Source organism: Elephas maximus, chromosome 6 (assembly GCF_024166365.1).
Source record: "Elephas maximus indicus isolate mEleMax1 chromosome 6, mEleMax1 primary haplotype, whole genome shotgun sequence".
Taxonomy (NCBI): domain Eukaryota; kingdom Metazoa; phylum Chordata; class Mammalia; order Proboscidea; family Elephantidae; genus Elephas; species Elephas maximus.
In genome coordinates this window covers 63,416,521-63,431,092 of record NC_064824.1, presented here as the reverse complement: position 1 = coordinate 63,431,092, position 14,572 = coordinate 63,416,521, and the positions used below count along the sequence as shown (strand labels likewise).

Sequence of the window (14,572 nt, the reverse complement as noted above, 5' to 3'; positions counted from 1 at the left end):
AATGTTATCCATAATTTGTTGTGATACACACAATCGAATACCTTTGCATAGTCAATAAGACACAGTTAAATATCTTTCTGGTATTCTCTGCTTTCAGCCAGGATCTATCATCAGCAATGATATCCCTTCCTCCATGTCCTCTTCTGAATTCAGCTTGAATTTCTGGCTGTTCTTTGTCGACGTCCAGCTGCAACCACTTTTGAATGATCGTCAGCAAGATTTTACTTGCATTTTTTTTTTTAATATTAATGATATTGTTTAATAATTTCTGCATTCAGCTGGATCACTTTTCTTTGGACTAGGCATAAATGTCAATCTCAGTTGGCTGGCCAAGTAGCTGTCTTCCAAATTTCTTGGCATAGATGAGTGAGCACTTCCAGCGCTACATCCATTTGTTGAAATACTTCAAGTGGTGTTCCCTCAATTCCTAGAGCATTGTTTTTTTTTTTTGCCAACGTCTTCAGCGCAGCTTGGACATCTTCCTCCAGTACCATTGGTTCTTGATCATATGCTACTTACTGAAATGTTGAGCACTGACTAATTCCCTTTGGTGACTCTGTATTCCTTCCATCTTCCTTCAATTCTTCCTGCTGTTCAATATTTTGCTCATAGAATCCTTCTCTATTGCAATTCGATGCTTGAATTTTTTCTTCTTTTAGCTTGAGAAATGCTGAGCATGTTCTTCCCTTTTGGTTTTCTAACTCCACATCTTTTATAATACTTTACAATTATAATACTTTGTCTTCCTAAGCTACCCTTTGAAATCTTCTGTTCAGATCTTTTACATCATCATTTCTCCTACTCACTTTAGCTACTCTACATTCAAGAGCAAGTTTCGGAGTCTCTTCTGATGTCCATTTTGGTCTTTTCTTTCTTTCCTATCTTTTTAATGACCTCTTGCTTTCTTTCCGTATGATATCCTTAACGTGATTGCACAACTTGTCTGGTCTCCGGTCATTAGTGTTCAATGCATCAAATCTATTCTTGAGATGGTCTTTAAATTCAGGTGGTATATACTCAAGGTTGTGCTTTGGCTCTTGTGGACTTGTTCTAATTTTCTTCAGCTTCAACTTGAACTCACATATGATGTCTGTTCGGCTGGCAGTCAGCCTCTGGCCTTGCTCTGACTGCTGATATTGAGCTTTTCTATCATCTAATTCCACAAATGGAGTCAATGTGATTCCTGTGTATTCCATCCAGCGAGGTCCATGTGTATAGTCACTGCCTATGCTGTTGAAAAAAGGTATTTGCAATGAAGTTGTTGGTCTTGCAAAATTCTATCATGCGATCTCTGACATCATTTCTTTTGCCACAGCCATGTTTTCCAACTACTGATCCTTCTTCTTTGTTTCCAACCTTTGCATTCCAATTGCCAGTAATTACCAGTGGATCTTGACTGCATGTTTGATCAATTTCAGACTGCAGAAGTTGGTAAACGTCTTCAATTTATCTTTGGCCTTAGTGGTTGGTGTGTAAAGTTGAATAACAGTTGTATTAACTGGTAGTCCTTGTAGGATTTTGACAGTGCATGCAACACCATTCCTCTTCAAGCTGTCATTCCCAGCATAGTATATCATATGACTGTCTGATTCAAAATGGCCAACACCATTCCATTTCACCTCACTAATGCCTGGGATATCTACATTTATGTGTTACATTTCATTTTTGATGATTTCCAATTTTCCTAGATTCATACTTCATACATTCCACTTTCTGATTATTAATGGATGTTTGCAGGTGTTTTTTTTCATGTTGAGTCATGCCACATGAGCAAATGAAGGTCCCAAAAGCTTGACTCCGTCCACCTCATTATGGTCAACTCTACTTTGAGGAGGCAGCTCTTCCTCAGTCATATTTTGAGTGCCTTCCAACCTGAGAGATTCATCTTCTGGCACTATATTAGACAATGTTCTGCTGCTATTCATAAGCTTTTCACTGGCTAATTTTTTTCAGAAGTAGACAGCCAGGTTCTTCTTCCTAGTCTAGCTTAGTCTGGAAGCTAAGCTGAAGCCTGTTCAATATGAGTGACCCTGCTGATATCTGAATACTGGTGGCACAGCTTCCAGCATCACAGCAACATGCAAGCCCCCATAGTATGACAAACTGACAGATGCATGGGGGAACTAATGCATAGACTCTTTAATTCTATCATTAACCACTTCTAATGCCTCATATCTGATACTTCCCTCTCACATTCAATGGAATGCAAATAATATTCTCCCTCACGTGGAGAGTAACACAAATCTTCAAGATTCTGAGTTGTGTAAACAATGAGCAATATATCTTATAATCAGGAGTGCAATGTCAAAACCAGGCTCCCATTAATTCAGAAATGAGAGGAATCTATGAAGTAAATTGGAGTTTAACCCTGGAGTCAGGGAAACTATTACTGAAAATTTTTGACAGTGTTGCCCCTCCTTCTGCTCTGTGTGCATGAATCTATAGGCCCAGTGGAAAATAGAATCTCTTTAAGAAGCGGCGATTTCATCCTTCCTCATTCTTCCTCCTGAAGTGGGACAGCACAAAGTCTACCTGTCATCTAGGTTACTTAAATACCTTTACACTCCTGGTAAGTGAATCAACCCAACAGCAACTAACAACAACACAAAACACTTACGGTACTTGGATTACAAATAAAAAAGAATATAAGCCTCACATTAATCCTTAAACATCAGCCAATATAGTGTCTATTTTAGTGGAGAAAATGTGGTTTTAATCGTCTTGTTGAAAGTCATTCTGGGTCAGTCCCTAGACTTGGGTCTTTTACACTTCATTCTGCCATGTTCACTAAAAAATTTCTTTCACGATTCATAAGCAAACCCAGACTCTTCTGCTTTAAAAACATTTTGTAGACTAGATACATAACTAAGCATTGTTGGCTCAAGATAATGCTTGTGGTTTCCATTTTTCATGATCATGAGCTTCAGCATTAATTCAAGTTATATTCCTAATTCTATTATGCAGGGTAGAGCTAAATATACATTGAAATATTTCATGAACAAAAAGGTTTACTTTAAACAATATCCTGAGATTTAGGCAAGAAATTTGATTTGTAAAGCTTTTTTCTGATAACATCGATTCAAATTTCTTAAAATGAATTAAGAGGCAACCATCATAGTATTATGAAATATGTTAACTAAAAAACTTAGAATGTGTGAAGAGTCCATAAAAAGACAAATGAATCAAATCAAGACTATAAATATCTTCAGCTTTAGATAAGGTCATAATTACAAACTCTTCCAACCGCAGTGCATATTCATCAATTAGAACTGTCAACGATACATCATTTTATGGAGCTATTAGAACTCACACACTTAAAGAAGAATGTTCAAATAGAGGTTGCTTGTAAATGCTCCAATCTGGACATCATTCACTGAAGAATTCCACAAGAATAAACGACCAAATTACAAACTGATTAGAAATGGAACAAGTTTGACAAGTTCTATACTTCCCTTTCACAAAATTTGGATGTTTAGGTTCCCTTTTTATTACATGTACTCATTTACCAGGAAACTACTAAACTGAATGATATTGTTAGAGCAACCCTTCCCAAGTAAAGCTTTAAATGGGCTCTGATGTTAGGACGTTAAAGATATCAAGCAGAATGACAATTGTTATTTGCTGTGAACAGCAATCATTTGCCTTCAGGTGAAAATGTTAGTTGAAAAGTTTATTTTGGTGGAAATCTCTTATTACAGTACTCTTCCCATTGACTCTCTGCTAGGTACATTTGAAGTGCTGAATAATTACAGTCATATGAGTTAGGCAGAATGGAATTACAGTCTTCTTAAAGGTCTAATAAATAACCATCTAGGCACACAGTATTTTATTTAGGTTTTTTAAACCCTATACTTCTAAGCTTTAGTTTCCATATACTTCTAAGCTTTAGTTTCCACATCATTGATAAGTTACTATTAAACTTCAACATCACAAAATAACAGTCTTCTTTTAGAAAGTACATGTAGTTTTTAAAATAATCACAACAGAAAAAGGGAATGAAAATATTACCTTCTATTTTGTTCTATATTTTTTATAGTCACACTTGTTTCTCATTATGAAGTTATGATACATTTTTTAAAAAACATGATTAGTAAAGATTGTATATAATTTTGTGGGAAAATGTATATATTCTAATTTCATTTAAAAAAACAAATTCGGATTTAAAAAAATGAATAACTTCAAATACTGATTAAATTAAGTGTTCAATATTTGATTTTGGTCTCCAGGAATGGTAATCTTTTGTTCCATCTGGATCTTACTGTACCTAAAGGGCTCTAAGTGACTTTACATGAGAAATCTTCACAATGAAACAATGGAAGTTATATTCTTGCTGACTTTGGGATAGGTTTCAGGACCAAAGTGACACACTAATACTAGAAATGAATTCTTGATATTACTTTCTTAATAAGGATGATGGCAAAATCAAAAGTACCATCCAGAAAAATCAAAAGTTTCATCCAGAAAATAACACTGATCTTTATCGTGAATAAATTATACATTTTTCTAAACCGTAAGTAGCAGGAATTTTAAATCTCTTCCTGGAGATGGCAAAAGAAACACAAAATTCATGCCAGCCTATCCCTTTGCAGTTTGATTACCTGTGGCCCCAAAACGCATGTTTGATTCATTTTGTTCCCCAGTGATTAAGTGCTTGACTACCCAGTGCCGTTGAGCGACTCTGCTAGCTGAAATGTTGGGGGTTCAAACCCACCCAGTGGCTCCAAGGGAGAAAAGACCCGGAGGTCTGCTCCTGTAAAGATTTATAGCCTTGGAAAGCCTAGGGGCAGTTCTACTCTTCCCTATAGGGTCATTATGAGTTGGAATTGACTGCAATGGGTTTGGTTTTTTGGTTTGTATTAAGGACATTAGAGCTTCCCTTCCCTCCTCTGCCTCCATCACTATCTCACTGGAAAACTTTCCCAGGAGGACTACACATTCTTCAGGAGAAAATCATAGATGGGTTCCTGTTGAAACCATCCAAAACCTTCCCTATACATCTTTGTCCCCCTCCAAGTCCTCTGTACTGTAATTTAGTATATTCTCTAAGGCAGTAGAAAATATTTATGAGGGAGAATCAGACCTATTCTGGTAAATTGGTAGGTTGAGACCTAAGGAAGTCAATTTAAACTAGTTCTTGCTTAGTTTGTGCTCCATGACACAGTCCAGCTAAATTTCCTAGATACATCGGTAGATAATATACCTGATGGTCATTTTTCTTCAAATACCTTGGAAAATGGGCTACTTGGAGGATAAGGAAATTAACCTTGCGTCCTTCCAAGAAGCTGGGAAGAAGAAGCCATTATCATAAAGAGCCAAAATTTCATGTTTTTCTGAAAAATTAATATATAAGAGGGAAAAGCCATTCTCTTTAGTCCCTACATATATGCGTAAGCAATAATACATCCTGGATCCCACTTTATGTGACACTATTCCCCTAATATACAAGGTATTATCTTTCATGCATCTAGAGAAGCAGTGATTGATTACTTTGTTCCTAATACAAAAGAATGCTCCAGAAATGGCATGATCATGTCCTCTTCCAAAGAGCCAAATATGCTTATTTGGAGCATTCTTTTATAGTTTTAGTGATAGAAGGAGAGGAAACTGCAACTAAATACAAAGTATTCATTAACATTTCTTTAAAAAATAATTGCATTGGACTGAAAAATTTAGTTAACATATTTGTGTACTACACTGTGGTTTCAACATCAGGAGATTAATGGTTCACCCCATGGAAGTCCGTAGAAAAGAGTTATACTCATTGCTGTAATCATTTGATATGGAAAGCTCCTTCATTTGAAAAACACAAAAGGAGCAAGAGCTCACAATGATCTCTTCCTCTATAGGAGTCTGCAGTACATGATATATTTAAATAATATTCTTCAGAAGAAGGTTTCCCAGCAGATCTGAACGAAATAGAGGAGAGAAAAAAAAGCACAAATGGCAGAGAGGCCAACAGGATGAAGAAGGTGGAATCCAGGTCTACTTTCAGGATGAGCATGCCATCTATAAGTTTATCTTTCATTATATATATATTTTTCCTTTCTGGCATACAAAAGGATTTACTTCCTTTTCTCTCCTTTTTAAGAGATTTGGGGAAAAATATCAACAGAATCTCTAAGGAGATCATATTCTAGATGCAAAATACTTTGTTGATTGCTAAATAAAGTGATACTATAATCCCTAAAATGAAAAAAAAAAAAAAATGAGGCAGATATAAATTGTACCCATGCTGCTAACAGCCAAAATATAAACATTCCAATTCATTTAGGTTGTTACTATTAAAAAAACCTTAAAGAAGTTTGCATCTGAATAAGAGATTGCTTTAAATTGCAGATTACCCTTCAGGACACTTACTATGACACTAAAAAATTTACCCATGAGTTACATTCTTTTGGGGCTATTTTAAAGAAGGGGGGTTGGTAATGGGGAGAAAGCTATTATACAAGTTGTTCAGAGTGGTTACATTTTTCCTTTAGGCCTTTAGCATGTTCAAAACTCCATAACGTTAAATGGAAATTAAATAATCCATAAAGACATGCATTTTTCCCTTTTCATTATATATAACGTCTATTAAAGTGTATGGTAAGAACATTAGCAGCTAAATCATTAAAAAAAAAAAAAAAAAGAAAGAAAGTCAGGGTTGTCAGTCTTGCCTGACCATGCTTTATATGACTCAGCATAACAGCAGCTATGCGTTTCTAATTTACTGCCAATGGATGGATAAGGAATGTAGCTGAGTAACATGCAGGCCAGTCAAATTCATTTAGAAACTGATTATGTTTACATATGTACAACTTGCTTGGGTAACCTGAGTAAAAGTGGTGGCACGAGCTTCTGGCTGGTTAAAAACCACCAGAGCTGCATTCTTGATGGCTCCAGCTTGATTTTACTCCTGTGAGAAGAATGGTAAGCAATGAAGGTCACCATATTGCACTACTAAATTTCACTCTGAAAATAATTATTCAAGCATGGGTTCAACACAACTAAAAATTAAAAAAAAAAATCAATCACTCAGAATCATAAAGTATAAAAGGAAGTACATTAAATATAATCAAAATAACATAAGAGTTAAAGCATAAACAACTATGACATGAATTTAAAATGACATACCGTATTTTTTGAAATAACGCACCTACATAAATAACACACACACATATATAAAGTGCAGAAATGATGAAATTAAGTAAAACAGTTCTGGCATAGTGTACCCACACATATACTGCACATGTCTCGTGGCATGTCCAGAAGTGAATTTTGGCCTCATTCACCCGTCCTCCCAATTTACAGGTAAATCATATTATTCTGTTTATTTTCTTCTGTTCTATTCATTCTCTTTAATCTCCTGCCTATTTGTATAAAAACAGCCCAAAAATGTTATTTTCGACCGTAATTGTATAATAAAGGCACAGCCATGGTCAAGAAGTCATGGATCAAGTTTGGTAATACCCCAGTAACCAGAAAATAAACAATCAGAATTGTGTATTTATTTCTATTAATTTAAGTTGATAATTACAACACATTAGCTCAACAGTTGATTTACTGGTAAATACTTTTGGCTTAAATTTCAAATAATATGAAATCAGTACCTACCATAAGTGAACCTTTCATTTAATCAAAAATTGAAATTGAAGTCTGCAACAGATAAAAAAACACTGGCATACCATGCTTAGGAAAATAAAGCGTGGCCGGTTGCTCAGATGGTAAAAATACATATAATGTGCACGTTATTTGCATAAAAATACGGTACTCTAAAGAACTCACAGAAAGCTATTAAAAAAATTACATAAATTTGGCAATGACATAAAAAAGATTTAGTTCAGACACCTAAACAAACTCTGGGTCCATTCTGTTAGACTTCCTTATAAAAAGGTGTACATTTAGGTATTCCAAAAAAAAAAAAAGTTCTCATTTTGTCCTTTAATTTTTTAATCATTTAGAAAAGAACAGCAATAAGCCTTAAACACCATTTCTAACTACTCTACAAGTGATATTTAATAGAACTCTTCCATTGCACCAGTTCAGAAAATGGCAACACAAAAATGATTAGACTGAACACTAAAAAGGTATTTCAGGTGGGAGTGTTTGAAATTCTTGGATACTTCTTTCAATTCTTTCTTGTTTTCTAGTGTAAAGCTACCATGTAAAACACTGAAAGGTGAAAACCTATATATATTTCTTTCCTAGACTATTGCCCTAATCTTTTATCATTTTATGAACTTTTATCCTAAAAATTTGATATAAATCCATAGTTTAAAATTTCTTCAAATAATGCATTTTATTAACTCTAAGCTTATTCCTAGGGCGGGAAGGTATTGGAAGGACTTCACAGCTCAAACAATATATTAATTCTGTATACTTCCAACTGGCAGATCAGTTCTCTGCTTTTAATTTCAAAGTATTGACTTCACATATGTTATTTTGGAGTACATTACTTAAAACAGAAAACAAATAAAAAAGTTAATGGTAACAAGAGAAACTGGGAAGATAGTTTAGGTTTTCATATTATAAGCCACACCTTTTTGGACATCCCTCCTATGTTAAACATAATGGTCTGATGTGAGGCAAAATACATTCTCTTTTGGAAAAAAAACTGAGGGATACTGAGGGTTTATAATTTCTGAAAATTAAAAAGACTGGCTGTCAAGTTAGCCACACCTCAGAAAGTACTCCAAAAGATTAAACAGATTTAAAATTCCAACAATTGATTTTTCATAATTCATCCCTAGTTTTTATACACTCTAGAACTAAACATATATAAAAAGTGACTTTCTTTACTATAGGGAAAATATCCAGTATTAAGAATAATGTCAAAATAATGAGAAAGAAATATACATTTAAATTCTAATGACCCAGTTTTATTTTCTGAAGGTTGACCTCAGCTTTTAGTGGTATACAACATCAGATATTGGGCCCCATTCTTTTAGCATAACTCAGCCAACCATTCTTATACAAAATTTTATTAATCAGATCTTGAGATGTTATTCAATATTTAAACAATGGTCTAGTTTTTTCTAGTTAGTAAAAATCTGAATTCAGTTATTTCAGCAATTCTTTGACCTATAAGGTTTTTATTACTTTTCTCTTGAATCTCATCAGTTGTTTTGCGAAACTAGTAGCTATGGCCTTGTTAAAAAAAAAAAACTTGTTACTTAGATCTTAATTTATATTAATACAAGTATTTAAACTTTGTCTGAATGTCATGTTTAAATCTACTTAAACACTGAATTAGCAATATTACCTACCTAATAAAGCAGAAAGACTGGACAATAGCATATTCTTTAGTAATCTTACAGAATAAACACAGGAATACTGATAAATAGTAAGGTTATCTTCTTAGAGAATATATTTTTCCTCATAGTTTTGTTAACTGGCCCCTAATTATGTTATCATGACTTTGTCATGCTACTCAAATTTTTGTGCCCCAATCTCCGCCAAATTATCTATTTTTCTTAGAATGAAAGCGGTAATAGAGGCTTTTATCTTCCCTGTAATCAATTCAAACGATAGGGATGGGTGCATCTTTGTTTTTGATTTATTACTTTTGTTTATTTATGCAAGTTTCAATAACTGGGAATCTTGTCTTCATTTTTGTATAGTTAAGCAACTAACAATTAAGGTTTTAAATTCCTTTTTCTCCTAATCCCAACTCTGTATTTATTAACCTATAAACTGACTCATATTACACTGGGTTTAAACTAACTGAAAGCATATTCACTCTTGTATTCATACTCCTTTTGTAAATTAAAGAATAAGCTACCAAGACTCTTACTGTAAGTTGGCCAATTCACAATTTCACATTCAGCTTGTTTGTTTGAACAGCAAGCACTGAGCTCAGTAGGGTTAAAAATATATTTCAGAGTGATTTCTCATCACTACCTTATTTTCCTTAAAAAATTATTTATTTCAGGAAACATGAAACTATATATAAAAATCAAGCCAGGACCTCAATCAGATATTCCATGAACAAATATGCTTGTTCAAACTAAATAAGACCACCATTTATGAAGTATTTCATAAGAGCCAAAAAAAAAAAAAAAAAGAGCCAAGAATGTAATAAACAGAGTTCGAACTACTCTCCCATCAAGTCATTTTCTAGGGCATACAAAAGCCACCCCCGTGAAAGAATTACAAAAAATAACGTGGATAAATTGAGGCATTTTTCACAAGTCTAAAATTGTTTAAAAATACTTAAATTTTACATTAATCTGTATGTTAATTTTATCGAGATGCAAAATGGTGCATATTTGAAAAATGTCAGCGTTTCATTTATCTGCTTATGTTTTAGTCTATCATCAATTTATCTATCACCAGTTTACAATAGAAAATGTATTAATAGAGATTTCCTATTTTCTTACAGAAAGAAAACAATTTGAAAATAGTCTGATAGTTTTAAGTTTTAATGCAACAGGAATACATAATACCAATATATCTTTTTGTTTAAAAATACCTACCTCTTTGCTTTCTTCCATATCTGATTCGCTGCTGAATTCTTCAGTATTTAAATTTTCAAAGTCAGATTCTCCGACAGCAATTGGTACAGTCACAGTGAGGCTGGGGTTGTTTATAAATGACATGTAATCACTTTCATCCACGACATATTTTTCTACACTGCTGCCTATGCCACTCGTAGTTCCATTTCCATCTTTGAGATAATTGAGGTCTTTGCTTATTTCTACCGTGGTATGATTGGAAATACAGCTGTCTTTTTTGTTATTTAGATCTTCAAGAGGTTTAATTTCATCCAAAGCTTTCTGCTTTCTAACAAAGGCTTTCTGAATAAATTCACGTATATTTCTTTTAACATAATCGATTCCCTTCTGCATCCTTCCCACAGCAATCTGGAGATTGTTCATTTCATTATCATCATCAGTGGCGGCAAGATTGTCAGAACTAAATGAACTCAAGAGCAAGGCCAGGAAGAGGTTCAGAACCTAAAATGCAAAAAGAATATGTGATCAAACCTTTTTTTGTTTTAATTGCTACTGACTATAAATTTCCCAACATAGTTCTTATATCTCGTTTTTTTCCTAATAGGTATTTCTTCTAGTTTATGATAAACTATTCTAAAAAGAAAAAAAAAAAGAAGTGAATGAGTTTAAAAATACCTGGCCTATATCAAGCAATGCTGTTAGCACTATATCCTATTTAGCTTTTGCAGAATTTTGAAAGCCACTGTTGCATGAAACTTCTATATTAAATTCAGTACCAAAAGAGAAATCTTAGTTATCTAGATTTGAACAGGGAAGAAGGGGAAAACAAAGTTTTATTTGGGATACTAAGTATTTTGACCATGTAACTTGGATTTCTGGGACACTGATAATTAATCTATAATTTTATTCCTAAAACCAAAGATGATTTCAATATATTTAAGTACAATGTGATTTTTATGCCTTTATATCAATTTTTGTACCACAATAACTTGCCAAAGTAGAAAAAAAAAAACTATTGCTAGATCAAAACTTCCAATATTTGGTTCAGAAAATCATGACCACCATGATTATACCTCAATTGGAGATACTATAAAAAATGGTAATTATGCTACAATAATGATTTAAATATTGAGATAAAGATTGTGGAGTCAAGGCATTGCCATGAATAAGGCTACTAATTGGTCCGTAAATTGGGTCTCCAAAAATAGGCCCTGTAATATGAATGAGTATAAAAATTAGTGACTTTAAACCACTGTGTATTCTCAAAAAAAAGGTGACTTATCAAGGAGTCAGGCAGTCTCATGAGCACAAGACTGAGTCATATAATTTTTTCAGGATTTGATTGACAAAGTCAATGACTTCCTGATTATTCAAACATACAGAACAAAAGAAGGATAAAGATAGTGAAAGGGGCCAATTGCCAAAGTAAAAAGCAAAACAAGAGAAGAATTCTAGGAAAGATTTTAAATTCCTTGAATTTAATTCCAAAATTCCAGTGAAAAGAAAGCTGCGTTCGTGTTGCATTCCTGTCTTTCCAGTGAGCTTATGAGGCTTGTGCTTACTTGTTTATTTACAAGTTAGTCTAAGTAACGGTGGTAAAAAAGGTAAAAATGTGTAAGATCCAATGAGGACTGTGTGTCATTTTGAGAGTAAATACTGACACATCTCTCAATTATTGTGCCATGGCTCTTGGTATTCACACTAAGACCAGTTCCTTTATTTATGGACTTTTTCAAGAAAAATTATGTTTTACTGCGATTAGTCTTTGAATGTATTATTTGGATGAAAAATAAATGAATGAAGGAAAATAAAAATAAATTTTGATTTTTGTTCTACAGCAGTGGGTTTGATTTTGGGTTTTGGTTCACAGTAGAAGTGAATTTTGGTAGCATACTTATTTTCTCAATTTAATTTCATATGGTTTATTAATGCACTATACTTGTCTGTTAGGAAAATTTTCTTGATACACATCAATCAATCAAACTTCCCAGAGGGAGAGTCCACTATATTTCCTCTTCAGTGCACTAGGGGCAAGTCTCTGGGGAACTTTTCCCTACTTCAGGTGAGGAAGAGAAGAATTAAAGGAGGTGGTGCATCAAGTTCACTCACAGTCTTATTTAAGCAATATGACCTGAATGTATTTCCTTAATAGTGGTAAACATGACATTTTGTGGACTAAGCAATCTCATCAAAATTCAATTGGCCATAGATGTATGGCTTTATTTGTGGACTTTCAATTATATTCTTTTGGTCTATGTGCCTATTATTATACCAGTACAAGACTGTTTTGGTTACTGTAGCTTTGTAGTATGTTTTGAAATTGGCAAATGTGGGTATTGGTTAAAGGGTACTGAGTTTCTGTTAAGGGTGATGAAAAAATTTGGAAATGGATAGTGATGGTTGTTGCACAACATGATGAATGTAGTTGACGTCATTGAATTGTACACATAAAAGTAGAGCAATGTTTTGTTACATATATTTTATATAATAAAAGAAATTAAAAAAGAATAGGCTAGAGTTATGTAAGCTGACTGTGGGAAGGCTGAAATCTGGAGATTAGTAGAAAAAAATGATAATCTTTGGCCTTTTTTCTTTCCTTTTCCTTTTGGCAATTGGATGTTAGTTTTTATATGAAAGAAAATCATGTCTATAAATTCCATACTTTGAAATATTGGTTATGGAAGTTCTTGTTCTATTCCACTGGTTTGTGACCTAATCAAGCAACTCAGTATAAGTACTTTATATCTGAGGTATAAGAGCCTGATCCTTCTCACAGAGTCTATTGCTCTCTGGTTCTAAAACATTGGTACACTCTTAATACTACATAATAATACATATGGCTGTCGTAATACATATGACAGGTAGACCCCGCACTGTCCTACTTCAGGGGGGTGGTCTACCATTCCTTCTACCAAGTTTTATCTTACATTTCCATTAAAAATATTTCTGGTCTAAGCTCCTCGGCAAAGCATTCTCCGATCATCCTTGCCATTCTGAAGCAATATTTCCATCTTGTATAATTGCCATATGGCATTTTGTTTTTACCATTTTTCACACATATTAGATAATCACTATTTTTACTCCTGTGAGTACATGTCTCATAACCCGATATCATACTTTTCTTCCTATGCCTCAAGAACTCAGTACGGTGGTGCCAGGCATGTTTCCTTTTACATAAAGTGATGAGACAAATGTTTCTTAAGCTAAGCTACTTGTTTATAATGTAGTTTCTAGGCACTAAATATGCTATATGCTTTTAATGATGAAATACAGACTGAGACAGTCACTAATTTACTTAAAACATTTTCAAGTAATCCATTTGTTAGTATCTATAAATAAAAGGAGTGACTGTTCTTAGCAGCATTTCCATGATTTGCAGGAACTGAAAGATAAAAGCCACAAATGATTGCCTCCATAGAACAGTAAGAGGTTTTGTAGGAAGAACAAATTTGGTTCAAAAGTTATTTTTTAAGGGTTTATGTGAATTTCAATCATCTAAACTATATTTGGCTCCTACAGTCATGAATAATTTAGAATTGGAAATGTCCTTGATATAAAATAACCATATAAAACATTCTTCAGTTGAATGCGCTTTTTTTTTTTTTTAATGGTTACACAACCTTTTAGTGAAAATGAGTAAAATATGTTTTACTACATACCACTAGGTTTCCAATGACCATGACCATCATGAAGACAGTAAGGCACATGGTTTGGCCAGCGACCTCCATACAGTCCCACATGGTCTCTATCCACTCCCCACACAGCACACGGAACACAATCAGGAAGGAGTGGAAGAAGTCATGCATGTGCCAGCGTGGGAGTTCACAGTCGCTGGAGATCTTGCAGACACATTCTTTGTAGCTCTTACCAAAGAGCTGCATGCCAACCACGGCAAAAATGAAGACGATGATGGCCAACACCAAGGTGAGGTTGCCTAGAGCCCCCACTGAATTTCCAATGATCTTTATCAGCATATTCAAAGTTGGCCAAGATTTTGCCAATTTGAAAACTCGGAGCTGAAAATAAAAGCAAGGAGGTTGTTACTGACCTGCCTTCTAAAGAATCTGCTATTTTTCTTGCAGGGAAATTCTACAGTATAACTGTTCAATTATAGGATGATAAATTATTTGTGTCAAACT

The 14,572-nt window shown here is 33.9% G+C and overlaps 1 protein-coding gene across 2 annotated transcripts in view; it reads right to left on the bottom strand.

The window, feature by feature from the left end:
• The window catches only part of LOC126077737 (sodium channel protein type 2 subunit alpha), a 96,466-nt gene that overhangs the window by 31,368 nt on the left and 50,526 nt on the right, over positions 1 to 14,572 (bottom strand). For both annotated transcript variants that reach the window (XM_049887345.1, XM_049887344.1), the window contains exons 15-16: positions 14,093 to 14,449; positions 10,455 to 10,934 (exon numbers count right to left, since the gene is read on the bottom strand). In XM_049887345.1, coding sequence (XP_049743302.1) covers positions 10,455 to 10,934; positions 14,093 to 14,449 — 837 coding nt within the window. The remainder of the gene's footprint in view (positions 1 to 10,454; positions 10,935 to 14,092; positions 14,450 to 14,572) is intronic.